The sequence below is a fragment of the Myxine glutinosa genome, chromosome 7, assembly GCF_964187855.1.
Source record: "Myxine glutinosa chromosome 7, kmMyxGlut1.1, whole genome shotgun sequence".
Lineage (NCBI taxonomy): Eukaryota > Metazoa > Chordata > Myxini > Myxiniformes > Myxinidae > Myxine > Myxine glutinosa.
This window is the reverse complement of record NC_136267.1, coordinates 34,669,992-34,692,184: the sequence shown is the minus strand read 5'-3', so window position 1 is coordinate 34,692,184 and position 22,193 is coordinate 34,669,992. Positions and strand designations below refer to the sequence as shown.

Here is a 22,193-nt window from a genome sequence, read left to right as displayed (position 1 = left end):
CCAAAAGTTTGAGATATTTAATCTCTTCAAGTGGTTTGTGTATGAATAAGATGGAAGCACTTGCCAGATGGTGTTTTCGAAGAGACAGGGAAAGCAAACCTATGTGGAAGGATTCTCAGGAAGTATTAATATAAGGAGAGGTGGAAATGGAGGACAAGTCTTTACATGCAGTCCCTGTCAGTCAGCCAGACAGATCGGATAAGGTCTGGTTTACAGGTCAGGTCGGGTCTGGTTTACAAGTCAGGTCGGGTCTGGTTTACAGGTCAGGTCGGGTCTGGTTTACAGGTCAGGTCGGTCTCTTGACTGCCACTGGTAACATGTAACCCAAGTGCTACCTGCCGCATGGTCAGGTAGTCCGCGACTAAACTGACTACCCTCAGTAAAGGTAGTCCACTGAGTGTGTGAAGGAAGCAGAGAGGAGATGGGGAGTGAAGGAAGCAAAGAGGTCAAGGGGCATGGGGTGGAGGAACACGGAATTGTGGAAGGGCATATCTGGATGGGGGGTGGGGGCGAGGGGTGTCGGGGGACCCGGGTGTAAAAATGACGTGGGGAACGGCACTGATGTGAGGTAGCTTGATGGAGAAGACATTGATGGAGGATGAGGCACGAGTTTACAAGTGATGCAGAGATGGAGAAACAAGAATGACCGCACTGTGGTTACACCCTGTGACAGAAAATAGACTTTTTATGCTTCGTCTGTCCTCTGGACTCCCTCATCCTTGCTGTTGAAGTTATTACACATTTTATTTCTGAGAGTCTTCACGGTCTGGTTCTATAGCAATTAGAAATCTTACGGACAGCTGGGTCTGGTTTCAGGCATCTACAGCACCCACTCCAAACAGGAGCAGCAGGAAGGGTCATGTCATCTCCCCTTTGGGATCTATATATTACAGTAGATCGAGGCTTGTGTCTCAAGACCATCATGGGTGAGTTCAGTCACTTTAGTTAGGAGTTTCTGGTATGGATATCTGTTACCTCAGTTTTGTCATGTGTGTGTGTCTCTCTCTGCCATCTCTTCTGCCCTCCCTCTCCTGGTCTCTCTCTCCCCCCCCCCCCCCCCCCCCCATTCATTGTGGTAATAACCCTTTTTTCATAAGAAGCTGTCCGTAGTCATTCGAGGTACGAGATTTGCCATTAAGTGCGACTTTATTGGCTTAAAAAATCTGGTAAAGGACCGATTGGGAAATATACTTTTAAAGAGGCGCATACGTGCTTTATTAAACCTGAAGAATAATTAAACACTCGGCCCAATCAAAGCCAATGGAAATCTGACACAACAAAGCCAGACAGTGTATAATATCAGCAGAGGTCTACAAGCCGAATGTTAGGCCCATCAGGAAACAAGGTGGCGACCATATCATTTGGTCCCGGCACTATGGTGGGTGGAGTCAAGTGGCAGATGTGGGTGTGGTCCGGCGGCTGTCCGACCAATGGGAATGGATGCGCATTTCAAAAACCGACCCGCAACAAGAACAATAACAACAGCAACGTAAAGCTCTTGTCAACCTGCGGCATTTCGCAGGTAAAAAGAAAGGGGAGAATGGAAAGCAGAGTGAGAGAAACGTCTTTAGAAGTAAGTTTGTTCGAAGATTGAACATTAAATTGTCGTTTAAATGAAGCTGATGAGGTGAGGTGGAAGGAGGAAGAAAGAGTGCTGAAGAAAAAGGAAAATTCTGGACTGAGTGAATTAGGAATGACATGAAAATGAATGCAGATGATTAAATTTAGTTCGGATCATAATTAACCCTTCCCCGTGCAGGTTTTTAAACTTTTTTTTTTACCGTTTGAGCTTTTGTCACAAAATCTTCAACAAATATTTATTATGAGAATATGGGGAAGACAAATTTATAATTTTGTCAAAAGGTCAAAGTTCATTGTCACCTTAAATAATCAATTTTCATCCGATTGACCTGAAATTTAAAGAATTTGCATATTGGGTCATTGAATTGTTTCAACAATCAAAAGCTAGAAGCTAATTGTTTTTTTACAGATCAAAAGGGTCAAAGGTCAAGGTTGCATAAAATCGTGAAATTTCATCCGATTGACCTGAATTGAAGAATTTGCATAACGGGTCACTGTATTGGTTCACTAATCAAAAGCTAGAAGCTGATTGATTTTATTTCGATCAAAAGGTCAAGGCTGCATAAAATCCTCAATTTTCATCCGAATGACCAGAAATTTAAAGAATTTGCATATTGGATCACTGAATTGTTTCAACAATCAAAAGCTAGAAGCTATTTTTATTTATTTATTATTATAGATCAAAAGGGTCAAAAGTCAAGGTTGCATAAAATCGTGAAATTCTATCCGATTGACCTGAATTGAAGAATTTGCATAACGGGTCACTGTATTGGTTCACTAATCAAAAGCTAGAAACTGATTGGTTTTATTTAGATCAAAAGGTCAAGGCTGCATAAAATCCTCGATTTTCATCCGATTGACCAGAAATTTAAAGAATTTGCATAATGGGTCACTGAATTGTTTCAACAATCAAAAGCTAGAAGCTAATTTTTTTTTCCTAGATCAAAAGGGTCAAAGGTCAAGGTTGCATAAAATCGTGACATTTCATCCGATTGACCTGAATTGAAGAATTTGCATAACGGGTCACTGTATTGGTTCACTAATCAAAAGCTAGAAACTGGATTGGTTTTATTTCGATCAAAAGGGTCAAAGGTCAAGGTTGCATAAAATCGTGAAATTTCATCCGATTGAGCTGAATTGAAGAATTTGCATAACGGGTCACTGTATTGGTTCACTAATCAAAAGCTAGAACCTAATTGCTTTTTTATAGATCAAAAGGGTCAAAGGTCAAGGTTGCATAAAATCGTGAAATTTCATCCGATTGACCTGAATTGAAGAATTTGCATAACGGGTCACTGTATTGGTTCACTAATCAAAAGCTAGAAACTGGATTGGTTTTATTTCGATCAAAAGGGTCAAAGGTCAAGGTTGCATAAAATCGTGACATTTCATCCGATTGACCTGAATTGAAGAATTTGCATAACGGGTCACTGTATTGGTTCACTACTCAAAAACTAGAAACTGGATTGGTTTTATTTCGATCAAAAGGGTCAAAGGTCAAGGTTGCATAAAATCGTGACATTTCATCCGATTGACCTGAATTGAAGAATTTGCATAACGGGTCACTGTATTGGTTCACTAATCAAAAGCTAGAAACTGGATTGGTTTTATTTCGATCAAAAGGGTCAAAGGTCAAGGTTGCATAAAATCGTGAAATTTCATCCGATTGACCTGAATTGAAGAATTTGTATAATGGGTCACTGTATTGGTTCACTAATCAAAAGCTAGAACTGATTGGTTTTCCTTTTTTAGATCAAAAGGGTCAAAGGTCAAGGTTGCATAAAATCGTGAAATTTCATCCGATTGACCTGAATTGAAGAATTTGCATAAAGGGTCACTGTATTGGTTCACTAATCAAAAGCTAGAAACTGATTGGTTTTATTTAGATCAAAAGGTCAAGGCTGAATAAAATCCTCAATTTTCATCCGATTGACCAGAAATTTAAAGAATTTGCATATTGGGTCACTGAATTGTTTCACCAATCAAAAGCTAGAAGCTAATTCTTTTTTTTTTATAGATCAAAAGGGTCAAAGGTCAAGGTTGCATAAAATCGTGAAATTTCATCCGATTGACCTGAATTGAAGAATTTGCATAACGGGTCACTGTATTGGTTCACTAATCAAAAGCTAGAAACTGATTGGTTTTATTTCGATCAAAAGGTCAAGGCTGCATAAAATCCTCAATTTTCATCCGATTGACCAGAAATTTAAAGAATTTGCATATTGGATCACTGAATCCTTTTGCTTTTGAAGTCAGCAGGTCAAGGTCACCTAAAATTGTCAATATTTTTGTATTTTTTAGCTGTTTTCGTCATGTTTAGCATACAGAAGAAGAAGAAGTCTGAATACAAAGCAGACGCAGACAGGATTTGCATTTTCAGATGCTTTTAAGTTTGAGTTTGTTTTGAGAAGGAGGAAGGAAAAAAAGGGAACGGTTTTGAGGCAGAGTAGAAAGGGGCCAGTTTAAAGGGGGCAAAATTTAGCAAGACATTGGTAATGAGCGAAGGCCTGTGGACACATGTGCTCAACAGAAAGCGAGATAGCCAAACAATATTGTAACGAATTTGAGAAGTGTAACGAATTTGAGAAGTGTAACGAATTTGAGAAGTGTAACGAATTTGAGAAAGTGTAACGAATGTGAGAATTATGGTTTTGTTGTGTGTAACTGACCCTCGTAATGTAAAGAAAGGTCGAAGCTCGTCCTCTTAGTTAATTCCATAAACCTACACACAGGACACCATATATCCTTTTAAATAGTTAGTCCCTTATTCTATGTAGGCTAAGGATGTGTTTCCCAATATAGTGTGGTCAGTTATGGCAAAATACCCAACGAATATTTACCTGCTGGACAAAAGCACCAAACTTGGCATGTGTCTTCTATATGTACCCAAGAATAATTTTTTATGAGGAGACAATCGCGACCTTGACCGTGAAGGTCAAGGTCAAGGTCAAAAGGTCAAATTTAGTCATTTTCAAAGAAACGTATTATTCATTAGCCACAAACCGGGTCTTTCAAAAAACGAAGGTCCTGACAAAATCTAATTAGTTATTGCTCATTTGTGAGCAGTTAAAGATGGCAATTTAATTGAAAAAACGTTACGTCACCGACGAAAAAGTCTACTTTTCTCGAAATGTTTCTCCAAAGCCATGAGTGGCTACAAGATGTTTCGTACATGACAATCGGTGTTCACCATGAGGTTTAACAGGCAATAAGGTGAAATTTGGCGAGTTTTACTGTACATACCACAAGACTGGATGCTTGAGGAATATTGCAATTATGCAATAGGACTCATTTTTGGCACGCACATTTGCAGAGACTGGTGCACTTCAAATTAGCATGGAAGCAGCGGCAGACTTTGCATGGCATAGCACAGGCACACTTGATGAACTCCCGACATGCCAAGGAGACCTCGGGCTGCGGCATCCACAGAGGCTGCCACCCGCCATCACACCTGACCCATCCGAATTCCGAGGGGCACGTTGTTGGTCTTGTTGGGGTTGTGCTCATTGTCCATATACCTGTCTGATATACGGCACGTCTGGTGTGGTGTAGCAACGCGTTCTGAAAAGAGGCAATGAAGATAAGAAAGTCAGAAAGTGAAATGAAATTGAGAATGCGCATGCGAAAAATTGAGGATTCATTACGCGTCTGTCTAGTCGCTGTCTTGATATTTTCAATCTCACCTGTGTTGGTGGCAGATTGTTCAGTGGTCTTGGTTTGGTCTTGAACATCATCATCCTGGCTTCATTGATGGAAGTTGTTCTGAGTTTGCTGTCGTACAATAAGACGACAAACCTTTCCAGGACGGCAAAGACCGGCGATTCCGTTGTCACATTCAGAAACGGTTCTCGTGCTATAGCCAGAAAAGCATCAGTCAATTCGGGTAGCATGTCCCATACGCGCCAGGCTTTCTTCTTACTCGACCAGTGAAACCCAGAAGTGGTGTCACATCCAGTAAAGGCATGGAAGGCTGTAAGCGCTTCGGCACGATCTCCGAGAGTAGCAGAGAGCGATCCTATGTCCACACAAGTGTAGTGGGCACCCATGCCAAATGCTGCCCAGAGCTGAAGGTCATCGTGTTGAGACCGCAGTTTACTGTACATGCCAAGAAGAATCACAACCACATCCGTATCCACCGAGCGTACTTGAATAAGGCTGTGTCCACTTTGCAAGGCGTCCAGGATGTGAACCACAATGCGTGTATCGGCCTCTTCATGATCACATCTGGCTAAATCGCTTTCAGCATCTTGCCCTGAAATGAACACAGAAATGCAAAATTAGAAACGAGAACGCTTTCACAAAATGTAGTTGGTAGGAAATCGTCATATAATGGTTTCTCATCAGAATTCCTAACCTGTCATAACAAGTCGTTTTCCAGGTGGAAGCGCCATCTTCGTAGCTTCAGCCGTGAGGTAGGCAAATAGTTCCTCTTTGTTTTCTGAAACTTTCAGGAATTCCTCCCACTTGGCGGGAATCTTAGTCTGGTTACCAACTTTGAGTCGGGAGCCTGTACCGCGCTTCTCGTGAGCTGCCTCCTTCAGACTGTCTTGAAGAAATCTATCCCAAACGACGTCAAGGCGGTTGGATGTACGGAGTTGTTGACATAGGTATGGGTTGAATATGTGCTGAGCGTAATCTTGGAATGTTGACGCCGATTTTCTGGGTAGCGAATGAATCATTACGGCTCCATCGATTATTTTGCAATCATAGACGCTCGGTGGTTCCTCACTGTCATTTTTCGGTAGTAGGCATTCGAGAAGCTGGGATTTCGTGGTAAAAAAACATCTTACCCTGATCAGAAATCGAAGGAGGATAGGATTTGCTTTCATGCGAAAAAAATTCCGCCATGTCTCCTGATCGATTCTGGACTGACACGTACAACTGTCCAAACACAGATATATCATCTTTCAGTTCTGCCATCTTTATTTTTGTCTTGGAAGCCGCTTTCGGTGTAGGTTTGAAGAGCTGGATGTTATTCCTCTTGATGGTTTGATGAATAGATGTCGACTTTTCGGTGAGTACATCCTTGACGAAACACTGGAATTTCTCAGTTCCGATATTCTCTAGCATCCGTAGGCAGTCAATGGTGGTCTCCGAGGCACATGTTCGATTCAGACTGATCAGCTCAGAGAAATGGTCCGAAAACGGATTCTGCATATCTGCAATAGCTCGGTACAGAAGCCGAACTTGTCTATGAAAAGTTTTCTGACTGGCGAATCCAGAATCGTAATTCTCATCTGATAAGTCCGTAGTCAGTCCCAGATCCACTTCAAATTGCATTAATAAGCGTGACTGTTCCGGGGCACACAAGAGCCATTGTCTCAACATTGCCGGGTTCTGAAGGAGACCAATGGCACCGCCACATCCTTTCACGATTTTATTCATTTGTTCGTGCGCCTCGTCAATCGGGATTGTTGAAAATTTCTTCGAAGTCTTTGCAATCACCCATCCGCCATTCTGGAATTCCGTCGCTACTTCGTCCGGCAGCAGTTTCATATCCTTCAGATACACGGGCAACCACCGAGCGTAGTTTGTATGATTGAATGTGAAAGCGAATGGGATTAACTCCTCCAAAACTCTCAGAAAGAGTTGGAAGTTACGCTCCCTGTGCGCCTTCACCATGGTCAAAACGAGTACCTCATATCGTCGGACCAAATCCCAGAAATAGTAGGTCGGGTGCTGCCTGCACATGAGTTTTCGCCAGGATTCCAATGTAATCGTGTCGTCGTCCGAAGCCCCGTCAGCGATAAAGGCGTCTTGTTCCAGCAGAGACAAGCAGATGACAGTAACCTGGTGTGCGTGTCTGTAAGTATAAAGATGAGGAAATTGATTATGTGTTCATAATAATAGAAAAAATCGTTAAGATGGAAAAAATCGTCAGTGTCGTCACTTTACAAACTACATACTCAGAGCAAACTCACCTGGTTCTCTTCAGATGAGAGACATTCAAGAATGACTCGGCAGTACCGGACCCCATGATGTTTGCCTTCGTCAGAGCGTCTGTCCACCCAGAATGGTCAAAGAGATTTCCTGCGATATTCCAGAGAGACATTTCTATGTGTAGCCCTCCCAGCATGACGACGAAATGTTCCGCACCGTATTCCAGAGGCCATTTCCATTGTATTGACTTGGCAATGGCATAGAGTGGCTGATCGACTGTAAGAACCGTGACCTGTCCAGGGTTCAAGAAATTGATGGCCGTTTTAACGACGTCCATACCATGTTTGATCATCGACGGTGTTGCAGACTTTTCGTAGAACAGTGGAAGCATAGCTGATATCGTTGTACAATTTATGGAGTCTTGGAGAGCGGCGTGGAAGGCAGACCATGTTACCATATCTCCCTGAGAAATTTCGCATTCTCGCATTTTTTGGATGCAGTAATCTATCCACTTGCTGAGCTCCGGTGCGGTTTCGCCAACTGTTTCCGTTTCTGCGGGCGTCAAAGATGGCTGGGTAGCGGGAGGCATGTACTCACATTTTGTTACGTTTGTTGGCACTTCCAAGACATCATGATAGCTCTTGAGCATCAGCGGCTGGGTACCCTTTGGTGGAAATCCTATCGGTTCTCTAACTTCACCGGGATTGGTTTATGAAATCTTCTGGAACAATGAAATACCAGTGCCGTGGAATGAAGATGTAGCAGATGTGGAGGATAAATTGTGGTCAATATTGTCCAGAGCCGCGACAGTAAAAATCTGTTTTCTGAGCTGAACTGGGCACACGACACCGTCCTCAATGAATCGCTCACTCAAAGACACAGCCATTGCCGATTCTATTTCCAGGACACGAGAATAAGAAATGCTGAGCCCTAACTTGAAGAGGGCCTGAATGAGTATTTTGTCTCGAAACTGTGCGTGAATTCTCAGGCCAATATAGATCGGCAGCGGTGGAGGATACGTGTGCCTGTGGCCGTGATCTGTGTCAGTTCCCTTTTTTAGCATAAGAAGTATTGTTTGACACACGGTCAAATACGCTTGTGACTCCACTTTAGTTTGGTCCTTCAAGTCCGACCCATTCAAGATCATTGCGATCATTGACAGAAGAGACGTGGGTATGGCTTCCTTTTGGCATCCCGGATGAAAATTTCCAGAAAAGGTGAATTTCTTGTGTTCGAACAGGTCTCTGCGAATGATATTGGCAGCTTTCATGAGTGTACGTGCTTCTTCATCATAGTCCCGTGACGTCATATGGTCCTTCAGCAAGTACGATAGCGAATCTCTGTAAACTCTCAACAAATTGCGTCCTTCAGAAACTGTCGTTGCTTCCGGAAAGTATTCCAGTATTTCATTCTTTAGTCTGCTCCGGTTTGTCAGCTTGTCTATACCGAGGTCACTAAGGCGAGCTTGATACAAGTCATACAATTCACTGAGTTTGAACACAACTTGACCGTTCATAACAGAGTTTTCAACATACGTGAAAAGTTCAACACGAGCTCGCGACTGGGACATCATTTCCGACTCATCTGCCGATGTCTTTTGTTCGTTTCTTTTCAGCGACCGATTGCGATTCCGAAACTTCGTGAGGCAATCGAAATGATATTTTGCTTCGATTGAAATCAAATCAGAACCTCCAGTCAATCTAGCTAATAAATCGCCGTCCTGCAATTCTGTGGCCATTTGGCGAATTTTTTTATCAGCACCAAAAGTCATGCACTCGTGAAGATCAGTTCCAACTGTACCGTCCCTGCCACAGAACAAACATTGTCGCTTTGTGTCGTCCACAGACCTGTGACGTTTGCTACGTTTTGTAGTTGTGGCGGCGTCGTCGAAGTCCAGGCTGGCCCGTTTCCGAATTCGTTCAAGCTTTTGATTGTTGAATTTTGAGTAGCATGATTTGTGCCACTTCGCGGTGTTTGAGATCAGCTTGCTAACGTCTTCCGGGATGAAGGGCACATTTACTGGCATAGCTTCAAGCTCTCGGAATATGCGAACGTTCTCCAGGAATTTAGTATACGCTTCTGACTTTTCATCCCTTCTGTTGAACGCATCCAGCGGACATCTCAGATTTTCCTGAGTTATTTTCTGACAAATCAGGCACTTATTCCAGTCGGTAGGCCGGCTGGTCTTGGCCTCCACGAGTAACTGAAAGAGACCAAAAGATACAATTAATATCTCAATTCAGAAATGTATCCCAAAAAAATTTGTTTAATAAAATACTTGTTTTGTTATAGTAAAAATTCTGGAGCATGCCCCCGAACCCCAGCAGCTCGAGGCGCCCTGACCTACTCATCTAAAATATCTGCCACCCCTCATAATAAAAAGTTCCTATCCACCCATGAAAAGGTTTGAAGAATTAATAGAAATATGTAATTATGTAATTTAACTACTTCACTTGAAATAGCTAATTGCTATATAGAATATATCCATCAAAAAAGCAATTTCTGTCAGGTTTGCTGTCACAACAGGGGATGGTCTGTTTTACTAAATACACAGCAGGCTTGCCTAGGAGAAAGATGGGTGTTGTAAGCATTCAGTCTATTTTTCTCTGGGGATGGTATTTTTTTCAAAACCCCATTTGGAGAGTCGCGAGAGCAAAAATAATGGTAGGCTGACTTGCCTTACCCCTCCCTTTTTTAGATTCGGGCCCAAAATTTATCGTGGTGGAAGGGAGGTTAACAGAGAATAACTCGACATAGAGCACATAAATGGCATATTATAAAGCTGAAATGGCTCATGTGCAGACCCTTTTCGCCAAATTACTTCCCTGCTACCCACACCCACTCGCTATGGGTGTAACAACATCGTTTCTTTTCGGAAATAACAGGAAAAAAATCCAACCAAAAAAACGTCTTGTTCGTCACATATTGCCCACAACAGATGTGTATTTAGGATTAAGACTCACAAATACTACGTAATACATCAGCTACATCAGCTAAACAGCTAGTTTTACTAAATCTGAACCTTCAAAATGTCTCAACTGCATCAATAAATACTCAAAACAATTCAAAATTATTCAAAATCGCACTTACCGCCGCCATTTTGCGAAGAAATGCTCTGCCCCCATCGGAAGATCAAGCACGAAAAGAGCGTTCCCGTCGGTTCCGCACTGCGGCGACGCCCATTTTCCCCTACCGTACATAGCGCCCTCTTGTGGGCGTATAGTAACTGATCTCGATTGTCTCCTCATTGAAATTGCTTGTAGGCATGATAGGGAACCCACACACAAAAAATGGTACTTTTGTCCAGCAGGTAAATATTGTTCCCTTATCTGACCACACTTATAGGTTGACTCTTCATTGCACCGAATTAAATAAGAGTAGGCCCCTCCGACGCCCCATGGCAGCTTCCAAGTGCCAGGTTTGCCAGGTTTGCTGCAATTGACTCTTTAGGCACTTTGCTGCATTTTCATCTGCCGTCCACTTTGCTGCATTTGACTCCATTACGCACGAGGTAACGACGAAGAAGAAAGGCGGGTCTCCACCTCGTCATAGAGGGGAGGAGTAAGTCGGCCCCGCTCATCCAACCCAGAACGAGGGGTTTGGCTTGAGAGGGCGGAGAGAGAACGCTTGGGGGAGGTTCGCAAAGGGTGAAGGGCGGGGCCTATATAACCCGCCGCGGGACGCTCCCCATGCAGATGAGCTGAGAGGAGAGATGAGTTCTGAGTCCAGGAGATGCGCTGGAGATGAGCAGGTGTGACCAAGCCGCCGTGAGACGTGCCGCGCTGCAGGAAAAACGGACCGAGGCAACGCAAGGAGCGCGCGAGGCCGCAGTACGGAGAAAGGAACTTCGCCCGCGCAGTTTGGGACCAACGACCGCGGCTCGGCTTCTTGACGGCGGTGCCTTCTGGCCCGACCGTGCCCAGTACCCGCTGAACCTTCCTTGCTTCTCAAAGCCACCCATCTCCAAGCCATTCATTCCTGCCTGCATTTCCCCGTGTAAGTGTGATCGTCCGTCTGTCTTTAATGTTGTCCTGGGGTTTATTAATTAAGCTTGTATAGGTAAGCTAATGATTTCACTGTGTTTCCTGCTCCTTCCATTTTCTGTATATAACCTTGACTGCTCTCTTTGCTTTGGCTTGTGTAAATAATTAATAAATCCTGTTATTCCTCCGTACTTCTTCTTCTTCTTCATTCTTGTTCGGTCGCTTTAGAGGTTTCCATATTGAGTGTACGTGGCGCGATTCGGCCAACGTTCAGGATCGGGTTTAGTGAAGGATAATGACTCGAACTTCGGGTTGCTAAAAACCGCTCGGCAACTAACTAGACCATCCAAACCGGGGTTCGAGCGGTACTTGTCTCCCTAGTCTGCGGAGGGACGGATAAAGGTATTCGGGATAGACCCTGGGCCCATAACCCTGATCCGTTCCATCCCGCGGGATAGCGTTACAAGTACCAGGACCGGGGAGACGGCCAGCTTAACAGGACAAGGGGTAATCCCCGCTTGCTAATGGGAGAGCCGTCCCCCGTATCTGTAACAATATGTAAGGTCAGTAAAGTTTTTAATTTCATTTTTTGAAACAGAAGGGAAAAGGAGTAAATTAAAGCGAGGGTGGTGAATAATGGGACAGCAGTGATGGACACATGGTGAGTGGGTGTGGGAAACAGTTGGAAAAAAAATGGGAAGGCCAAAAACTATCCTGGATGAGATGCAGGATCAAAATACATAGACTGAGCACAAAAAAGACATGGGAGTTAGCATTCAATACGAAGAACAATCAACACAAACAGAGAACAAAAAGTGACGGCAGCACAGACGAATCTGGATCACTTAGCTTTTGGAAGCAGATCACTCAGAGGACCAAAGGAAGCAACTACGACCAGGAAACCGGAAGTTAAATTAGTTCTCATATGGAGACCTAACTCCCTCAGTGTATTAAATCTCAGTCAAGAGTTGGTTTTGTACAGTGGAGCCACTCTGAGAATCCACGTGAATCAAACTCACCAAAAGCAATGCAACAGGTCTTTAGCTACTCAACCACCAACATGAACTACACAGAAAAAAAGATGGACAATCAAAATTGATACAGAGACGTGCAAGACAAACGTTTGTGCAAACGCGCAAAACAAAAAGTGTTTTCTGCAATATAACTTGTGTGTAAATCATAAGAAGCAAACTCACAAAGCCAGTTCCAAATGTTAAAGGGGAAATCGATGACATTTTATTTTGAGGAAAGGAGGAAAAGAGATGAGTGCAGCACGTTTGGGAATAGTTAGGAAGAGGAGGAAATGTTGAGAGAGGATTGAAGGAATGGTGGGAGGGGGGGGGGCAGGGGGAAGTTTCTTGTAGTTGGCATGCAAGGGTAGATTCAAAATCAAGGGAAGTTGCTTGTAGTTGGCATGCAAGGGTAGATTCAAAATCAAGGGAAGTTTCTTGGAGTTGGCATGTGATGGTAGATTCAAAATCAAGGGAAGTTTCTTGTAGTTGGCATGCAAGGGTACATTCAAAATCAAGGGAAGTTTCTTGGAGTTGGCATGTGATGGTAGATTCAAAATCAAGGGAAGTTTCTTGTAGTTGGCATGCAAGGGTAGATTCAAAATCAAGGGAAGTTGCTTGTAGTTGGCATGTGATGGTAGATTCAAAATCAAGGGAAGTTTCTTGTAGTTGGCATGCAAGGGTAGATTCAAAATCAAGGGAAGTTGCTTGTAGTTGGCATGTGATGGTAGATTCAAAATCAAGGGAAGTTGCTTGTAGTTGGCATGCAAGGGTAGATTCAAAATCAAGGGAAGTTTCTTGTAGTTGGCATGTGATGGTAGATTCCAAATCAAGGGAACCTTCTTGTAGTTGGCATGTGATGGTAGATTCCAAATCAAGGGAAGTTTCTTGTAGTTGGCATGCAAGGGTAGATTCAAAATCAAGGGAAGTTTCTTGTAGTTGGCATGTGATGGTAGATTCAAAATCAAGGGAAGTTTCTTGTAGTTGGCATGCAAGGGTAGATTCAAAATCAAGGGAAGTTTCTTGTAGTTGGCATGTGATGGTAGATTCAAAATCAAGGGAAGTTGCTTGTAGTTGGCATGCAAGGGTAGATTCAAAATCAAGGGAAGTTTCTTGTAGTTGGCATGTGATGGTAGATTCAAAATCAAGGGAAGTTGCTTGTAGTTGGCATGCAAGGGTAGATTCAAAATCAAGGGAAGTTTCTTGTAGTTGGCATGTGATGGTCGATTCCAAATCAAGGGAACTTTCTTGTAGTTGGCATGTGATGGTAGATTCCAAATCAAGGGAAGTTTCTTGTAGTTGGCATGCAAGGGTACATTCAAAATCAAGGGAAGTTTCGTGTAGTTGGCATGTGATGGTAGCTTCCAAATCAAGGGAAGTTTCGTGTAGTTGGCATGTGATGGTAGCTTCCAAATCAAGGGTAGTTTCTTGTAGTTGGCATGTGATGGTAGCTTCCAAATCAAGGGAAGTTGCTTGTAGTTGGCATGTGATGGTAGCTTCCAAATCAAGGGAAGTTTCGTGTAGTTGGCATGTGATGGTAGCTTCCAAATCAAGGGAAGTTTCGTGTAGTTGGCATGTGATGGTAGCTTCCAAATCAAGGGAAGTTTCGTGTAGTTGGCATGCAAGGGTAGATTCAAAATCAAGGGAAGTTTCGTGTAGTTGGCATGTGATGGTAGCTTCCAAATCAAGGGTAGTTTCTTGTAGTTGGCATGTGATGGTAGCTTCCAAATCAAGGGAAGTTTCGTGTAGTTGGCATGTGATGGTAGCTTCCAAATCAAGGGTAGTTTCTTGTAGTTGGCATGTGATGGTAGATTCCAAATCATGCCATTTTTGTGAATGGAAGAAAGAATTGTCTGCTATTGTGTAAAAGACATTCCTCCACAATGTGTTCGAGATTTGAAGGTGCAAACACAGCTCATGTGCCAAAATGGCTCCATGACCACTCCAGCTCTGACCATGTTGGATGCACAACTGGACAGATGGGGTTTAATCGCCACTGGTAACGATTGTAAAATGAACTCCATTGCCCTCTCCAGCATTACATCCCCCAACCAGTTGTGGAAATACCTTGTTGATACCCTTGTCATTCACTTGATATTGCACTTATTAGACTTCCAGTGAGGTTCCCACTCGAGGCCTAATATTCTTGCAAGGATTACTGTTGTTATTCGCACACAATTTGTGGAGACGAATTCCCGAGAAAACCGTCATAGCTCGCTCTACGAATCTTTAACTCATATTATAGATACCAATGTAACTTGGTGCATCATGTATCTTGTTTGTGCAATTTCGACTTACATTGGCTGCCATTGCCTATTACGTCATAAACCGAAAACATCTTCTTCTCCAGAACCGCTGAATGGATTAATGCGAAAAACCAACTTCTATGAAACTGCTTATCCAATCGATACGAAACTTGAAATATATGTTTACACACAAATGGGAGAAAAATATTTGCAAACTATGACATCATCATTCAAGTGGTTTGGCCGGCATCTTGAATTTAAGCAAAATAATAAATAAATCTTTTCTCCAGAACCACTCAATGGATCAATCCGAAACCTCATAAGTATCATTGAATGCATGTGAGGATTTTTTTTTTTTGCAAGCTATGACATAATCAGTCACATGGTATGGTGGCCATCTTGGATTTAAGGGAGAAAATTGAAAATCTATATCTCCAGAACCACCTAACGATCCAAACCCAAATTTACAGATATTTTCGAATACCCATGACGAAAATTTATTGAAAATGATGACGTCATCAGTCACGTGGTATGGCGGCCATTTTTCCTGGAAGCCTGCCATCACTGCTCGCAGTTCTAGTCTTGCTTTTGTTATCGCTATCCCTGTGGTGCTCAATGCTCAAGGATCTTGCACTCTATAGTTTCCTTCTCTTTCATGTAGGTGTATTGATGCACGACCAGAGGCCGAGATCCAATGCTGTCCACAGGAGCCCACAATAACTGAGGGGATTCTCGAGGTGACAAGGCCGAAGAATGATTTTAATCGTAATGTGATGATCCAGGCAAAAGCGACGTGCAACGATGGAACCCGACTCGTGGGCTCAGAAATTATCAGCTGCCAAGGATCTCACTGGCCTACAGAAACCCTGTCATGCCAACGTGATGGTAATTATGATCATAAATAATTATTATCATTTATATCTTGTGAAAAGTGTAAAAGTAGAATGCTGGACACAGTGAAACATAGATAGATAACAATTGTTCGAGTTTGAGTTTTTCAATTTCCTCATCAAATCATTCTATTTCAAACAAAAATTCAATCTCTTACAGTCATTCCTTTCTACATCTATCTATAATTCCAGTAATCTCTGTCTGTCTGTCTGTACGTTTGTTTGTCTGTGACCGCTGTTTCTCGACAACCACGGGTCCGATATACTTTTAACTTGCCAGGTATATTGCTGGGGACCCGAGGATGTGCCTTTTCAAGGTTTCATATTAATCGGACAATTACTTACCGAGCTATGTCCAAAAAACGATTCAACCAATCAGAGAGCAGCGAACGATCGCGTGTGCCGGCGTTGCGAATGGACCAAACCATTCCATGTAAATAGAGGGGGGGGGGGGTTCTGTGGTCGTTGCGAATGGACGAAACCATTTCATGTAAATAGAGGGGGGGGATTGTCACTGTACTCGCAAGCCGTTCGCCGTTCGCTTTGGCGTTGCGAATGGACCAAACCATTTCATGTAAATAGAGGGGGGGGATATAATTTTAGATAGATATATAGTACGGGCATATATATAGTACGGGCATGCCCTAGTCTATCTATAATTCCAGTAATCTCTGTCTGTACGTTTGTACGTTTGTCTGTGACCGCTGTTTCTCGACAACCACGGGTCCGATATACTTTTAACTTGCCAGGTATATTGCTGGGGACCCGAGGATGTGCCTTTTCAAGGTTTCATATTAATCGGACAATTACTTACCGAGCTATGTCCAAAAAACGATTCAACCAATCAGAGAGCTTGCAGAGGGCTTTGCGAATGGACCAAACCATTCATGTAAATAGAGGGGGGGGTTCTGTGGTCGTTGCGAATGGACCAAACCATTCATGTAAATAGAGGGGGGGGGGGGGTTCTGTGGTCGTTACTGCCACGTGGTTTCAAAGTTTTTTTTTGTTGTTGTTGTTTGCACGCATGTTTTTTTGCACCCACGTACGGGCACGCCCTAGGATGTTTACACACACACACCCCTACACAAATTTTTTTTTTTTTTTTTTTTTTGGCAAGGAACGGGCACCCACGTACGGGCACGTCCTAGCTTATATATAGTACGGGCATGCCCTAGTTCTCTAAACTCACCTTCATTCCACCCCTCCTCTATCATTTTGAAAGGGATCTCTGACCTGAAAATCACAATAAACCATGTTTGTAATAAATGTTCGTTTTTCATTAATCATCCACTTTCTAAACTGGTGTTGGGCTAGCGGCTAGGGTGCCGGCTTAGGATACCTAGGATCCTGGGTTCGAATCCCGGTCAATCGCTGAATTAACGCCAGGGGGGTTGACTCAGCCTGTCATCCTTCCGAGGTCGGCAAATTGAGTACCGGCAAATTTTTTTGCTCTGTGCCTCCCTGGGGGTAATTCTGTGGTAATTCTTTGAATTTGAATCAACTGTACAGGTCAGCACTCTGTTGCAGGGCCACGCAATGATTGCCCTGAATCTCCATCCAAATATTAATCTTAACTTGTACCTTCCCTCCTTTCCTCAGATTCTAATCCTGGGTGTGAATTGTCAGGAGAAGTATTAGTGAAGAAAAACCTGACTCTTTCTTCTCGTTTTTTCACTGCAGTACGTACACGTGTGCGATGATGTCTGAAAATAAACTGACATAAAACACACACACACACACACACACACCCACAGCTCGATTTCTGAATGTACATGACAGCCCGATTTGCCCAGTCGCGTGAACTCATAAATGATTGTTTTGAACCTTTTATGTTGCTCCTCATGATGTCATGTGGCCTAAATAATGTTTTTCTCATTTAAGATCAAAAAATATCTTGTACACAATGTCTTGATATAAAGAAGTGAAGTTTTCCGATGTTTTCATGTGCATGTGGTGAACAAATGCGTGACAACGTTGGTGCAACTACTCACTCTAACTTTCTCACTTCCAGTACAATTATAATAAATTACAAAGTCACCAATTAATATGTTTATGTGGAAAACGTGCATGTGTTTGTTTGTTTGTGTGTCCACACCGAATATGCTAATGTAGGCCGCAAACGCCACCTCGTAGTTGTCAGCAGTACACGTCTTTTTTTTAAAGTATGTGCAATTTGAATGTGAGTACATCTATAATGTATGTACAATTAGAATGTGAGTACGTCTATGAAGTATGTACAATTTCAATGTGAGTATGTCTATGAAGTATGTACAATTAGAATGTGAGTACGTCTATGAAGTATGTACAATTTCAATGTGAGTATGTCTATGAAGTATGTACAATTAGAATGTGAGTACGTCTATGAAATATGTACAATTAGAATGTGAGTACATCTATAATGTATGTACAATTAGAATGTGAGTACGTCTATGAAGTATGTACAATTTCAATGTGAGTATGTCTTTGAAGTATGTACAATTAGAATGTGAGTATGTCTATGAAGTATGCACAATTTGAATGTGAGTATGTCTATGAAGTATGCACAATTCGAATGTGAGTATGTCTATGAAGTATGTACATTGTACAATTTGAATGTGAGTACGTCTATGAAGTATGTACAATTAGAATGTGAGTACGTCTATGAAGTATGTACAATTAGAATGTGAGTACGTCTATGAAGTATGTACAATGAGAATGTGAGTACGTCTATGAAGTATGTGTTATTATGATGTGAGTACGTCGATAAAGTATGTATTATTATGATGTGAGTACGTCGATAAAGTATGTATTATTATGATGTGAGTACGTCGATAAAGTATGTATTATTATGATGTGAGTACGTCAATAAAGTATGTATTATTATGATGTGAGTACATCGATAAAGTATGTATTATTATGATGTGAGTACATCTATAAAGTATGTATTAGTATGATGTGAGTACATCTATAAAGTATGTATTATTATGATGTGAGTACATCCATAAAGTATGTATTATTATGATGTGAGTACATCTATAAAGTATGTATTATTATGATGTGAGTACATCCATAAAGTATGTGTTATTATGATGTGAGTACATCGATAAAGTATGTATTATTATGATGTGAGTACATCTATAAAGTATGTATTATTTATGATGTGAGTACATCTATAAAGTATGTATTATTATTATGTGAGTACGTCTATAAAGTATGTATTATTATGATGTGAGTACGTCGATAAAGTATGTATTATTATGATGTGAGTACGTCGATAAAGTATGTATTATTATGATGTGAGTACGTCGATAAAGTATGTATTATTATGATGTGGGTACGTCGATAAAGTATGTATTATTATGATGTGAGTACATCGATAAAGTATGTATTATTATGATGTGAGTACATCTATAAAGTATGTATTATTATGATGTGAGTACATCTATAAAGTATGTATTATTATGATGTGAGTACATCTATAAAGTATGTATTAATATGATGTGAGTACATCTATAAAGTATGTATTATTATGATGTGAGTACATCGATAAAGTATGTATTATTATGATGTGAGTACATCTATAAAGTATGTATTATTATGATGTGAGTACATCTATAAAGTATGTATTATTATGATGTGAGTACGTCTATAAAGTATGTATTATTATGATGTGAGTACGTCAATAAAGTATGTATTATTATTATGTGAGTACGTCGATAAAGTATGTATTATTATGTTGTGAGTACGTCTATAAAGTATGTATTATTATGTTGTGAGTACGTCTATAAAGTATGTATTATTATGATGTGAGTACGTCTATAAAGTATGTATTATTATTATGTGAGTACGTCGATAAAGTATGTATTATTATGATGTGAGTACGTCTATAAAGTATGTATTATTATGATGTGAGTGTTGTAAAATCCAGATACAACATCGACCCATAAGGTAGGTTTAATCGAAATTCGTTCTCAGCAGCATCTAGAGAGAAACCAATAAACATTGTATTAATATTACAGGTGAATACAGGTGCGTACAGGTGGTATGACTATAAAAGAGCTTATGATATATATAGCAGAATCGTTACCTTTCTATGGAAGCCCAGAGGAGCTATAGAGTTACATTGCGGTGATGGATCTACATCTCCTGTCTGCGCTGATTTATATAGGAACCGCGAAAGGGTCGCGTAGCGGCCATGAGGAGAATAACATCAGTGTCGTAACTTGGATGACGATTTCATCACATTCTCCCCGCGCTTAGATCCTAACTAGGCGGTGAAGAACAGCAGACACATACAGAGGGATACATAGGAATGCAAAGAACGAAATACATCGGAATGATGTCACTGCCGGTCGAACGTCCAAGGGGCCATCAATCCCGATGGCAGGGTTACTGCATTTCAGCCTGTTAGCCTGGTTAGCAATCAATCCCCAGATATAGATGTATCGAGGAGGAAGTCCCAATCAAGAAGATATCGAACCGAGCAAGCAGTGTTCATCCCAGGGAGAAGACGATGAGCCCGTGGGTAGCAGTAGTCTTACAGTGGGGTAGTCTGATTAGATAATTTGTACCTCGTTGAACAGTGAGGTAGTCGGCACAGTAGCTAGATGGATAAGGTGTACCTTTGCGATATGCAACTCATTACATAAGGTGTGCCTTGACGAAGAGCGACTGTCCATTCGTCGCAATGCAACGCATTTCAGGCAGATGTGTCGATGTGGAAGATGTGTAAACCAGTAAGCCATGTCTATTCGTCGCAAGGCAACACATTTCAGGAAGATGTGTCGATGTGGAAGATGTGTAAATCAGTAAGCCTCTTTACAGTAAGCCGTAACAGTAAGTAAGATTACATGACAGGAGGCCACTACAGTAAGTCCATTACAGTAAGCACTACAGTAAGTCCATTACAGTAAGTCTGTACCTGCCTTGGCTCCCAAGGGTACATACGCATTACAAACTCATGTTTCGGCACGCGAATCTACCGTTGGCAGCGATCGCACGAGACACGAGCGGCCTCTGAAGGCTGCCTGGACGACCGGCATGGCTGATTACGACGACGCACAAAACGACCGAAACGCGCCTCTCCAGCGAAGCGCGCAGAACCTCCGGGATGCATATGGCAATCCTGTCCAGCTGTACAGCGCGCGCGGAGGATCGGAGAAGATCGGCAGACCGAGAGAGTCCACGCTGGACAAACCATGTTTGCCCCAGCGTTGTCCCGGATGGATTGTCTAGATGTCGAGATGATTGTCATGCTAGATGTCCCGGATGGATTGGCCATCCCCGGATGTCCGACCGATCCATCCATTCAACGCCATCATTGCATGGCACGGATCCAGCCGGACCGCGGATGGATCGACCATCCACGGACGCAATGGCACAGAGACCCAAAGACAGCCATCGCCCCGGATGGACTGTCCATCCACGGATGTCCGACCAATCCATCCATTCAACACCTTCATGGAATGGCTCGGATCGACCATCCATGGACTCAAAGTCTCGCTCAAAGACACAAAGTCATCCATGGACGCCATCCTGGGCCCCCACAAGGGGCGAGGTGGGAGTCGTCATACCAGACGGCACCCGGGCGAGCAACAATAACCTCCCGGGCCCCCACAAGGGGCGAGGTGGCCCGATCACAGGGAGGGGCCATGTCGAGAAAAGGTCGCAGACGCTCCTTACCCGGAGCGACAGAGCCATGGGTCACGGTGTACCCCAGAAAATCTATCCATTGTGCGTAGGGAGCATTTGCACGTATCCTCGTGCATAGTTAAGTGATACCAGCACGACCTCAAGGAAGCGCTGCAGATTAGAAATCTATCCATCGTGCGTAGGGAGTATTTGCACGTATCCTCGTGCATAGTTAAGTGATACCAGCGCGACCTCAAGGAAGCGCTGCAGATTAGCATCATGGTCATATCCCTTGGACATATCCACAAACCGTAAGATTAGCGAGGTAGACGAAACATCTGTTAAGGCTCCCGATCCCACCCCCCCCCCCCCCCACCGAGGTTGCAGCAGCGCGCGGCATACCGAAGACAGATGACCTTCACAGTCTGGATCAGGCTGAGTCACAGTCAGTCTGGGGCAGAGGGAAAATGGAATCAGACGAGGCGTCTCGCAGTCTCGAAATGTACGAGCCAAGAGCTCTGTCCGATAAACAACGAGCCCAGAGTCAAGGGCGAGCAGGCAGTACGGTGCCCCCATTACATGCGCAGGTGACAAGGGAGTCAGGCGCGACACTCAATGTCACCATTTCACGAGGTCACCGTGTACTCCCTAAACGGCGCTGGCGCGCGACCCTGAGGTAGCGCCGCGATACGTTGTTTACGTCGTTTACGTAAAGGACATTTGGTACGTAGTTTACCAAGGTACATGGAAATGTAAACGAATCCCCGATGAGATCGCGGGAAGCACGCAATTACGTTAATGACGCTGTAAAGCAAACGCGTGATATAGTCGATGACGTCATCAATTAGTTCGGGCGCGTGCGGGCGGGTTTGACGGCGAGTTCTAGCTGAGCAGTATCCCTAGACGGAGTAAAGTAGCACTCCAAAATCTAAAGTCTCGCGTCCATTGGGCAGCAGCATTCGAGCGAGCTCGAGATCGGTATACGGAATACGA

At 42.8% G+C, this 22,193-nt stretch overlaps 2 protein-coding genes and 1 long non-coding RNA gene across 13 annotated transcripts in view; 2 read left to right on the top strand and 1 right to left on the bottom strand.

The window, feature by feature from the left end:
• The window catches only part of LOC137410750 (uncharacterized), a 660,974-nt gene that overhangs the window by 282,998 nt on the left and 355,783 nt on the right, over window positions 1-22,193 (bottom strand). The window lies entirely within an intron of this gene.
• Window positions 1-22,193, top strand: part of LOC137431107 (complement factor H-like) — a 287,920-nt gene that overhangs the window by 227,198 nt on the left and 38,529 nt on the right. For all 11 annotated transcript variants that reach the window (XM_078781438.1, XM_078781448.1, XM_078781441.1 and 8 more), the window contains 2 exons: window positions 15,362-15,585; window positions 17,190-17,269. In XM_078781438.1, coding sequence (XP_078637564.1) covers window positions 15,362-15,585; window positions 17,190-17,269 — 304 coding nt within the window. The remainder of the gene's footprint in view (window positions 1-15,361; window positions 15,586-17,189; window positions 17,270-22,193) is intronic.
• On the top strand, window positions 512-11,635 carry LOC137431108 (uncharacterized). The gene is made up of 2 exons (XR_010985198.2): window positions 512-926; window positions 11,157-11,635. It is a non-coding gene; the product is annotated as an uncharacterized LOC137431108 (long non-coding RNA).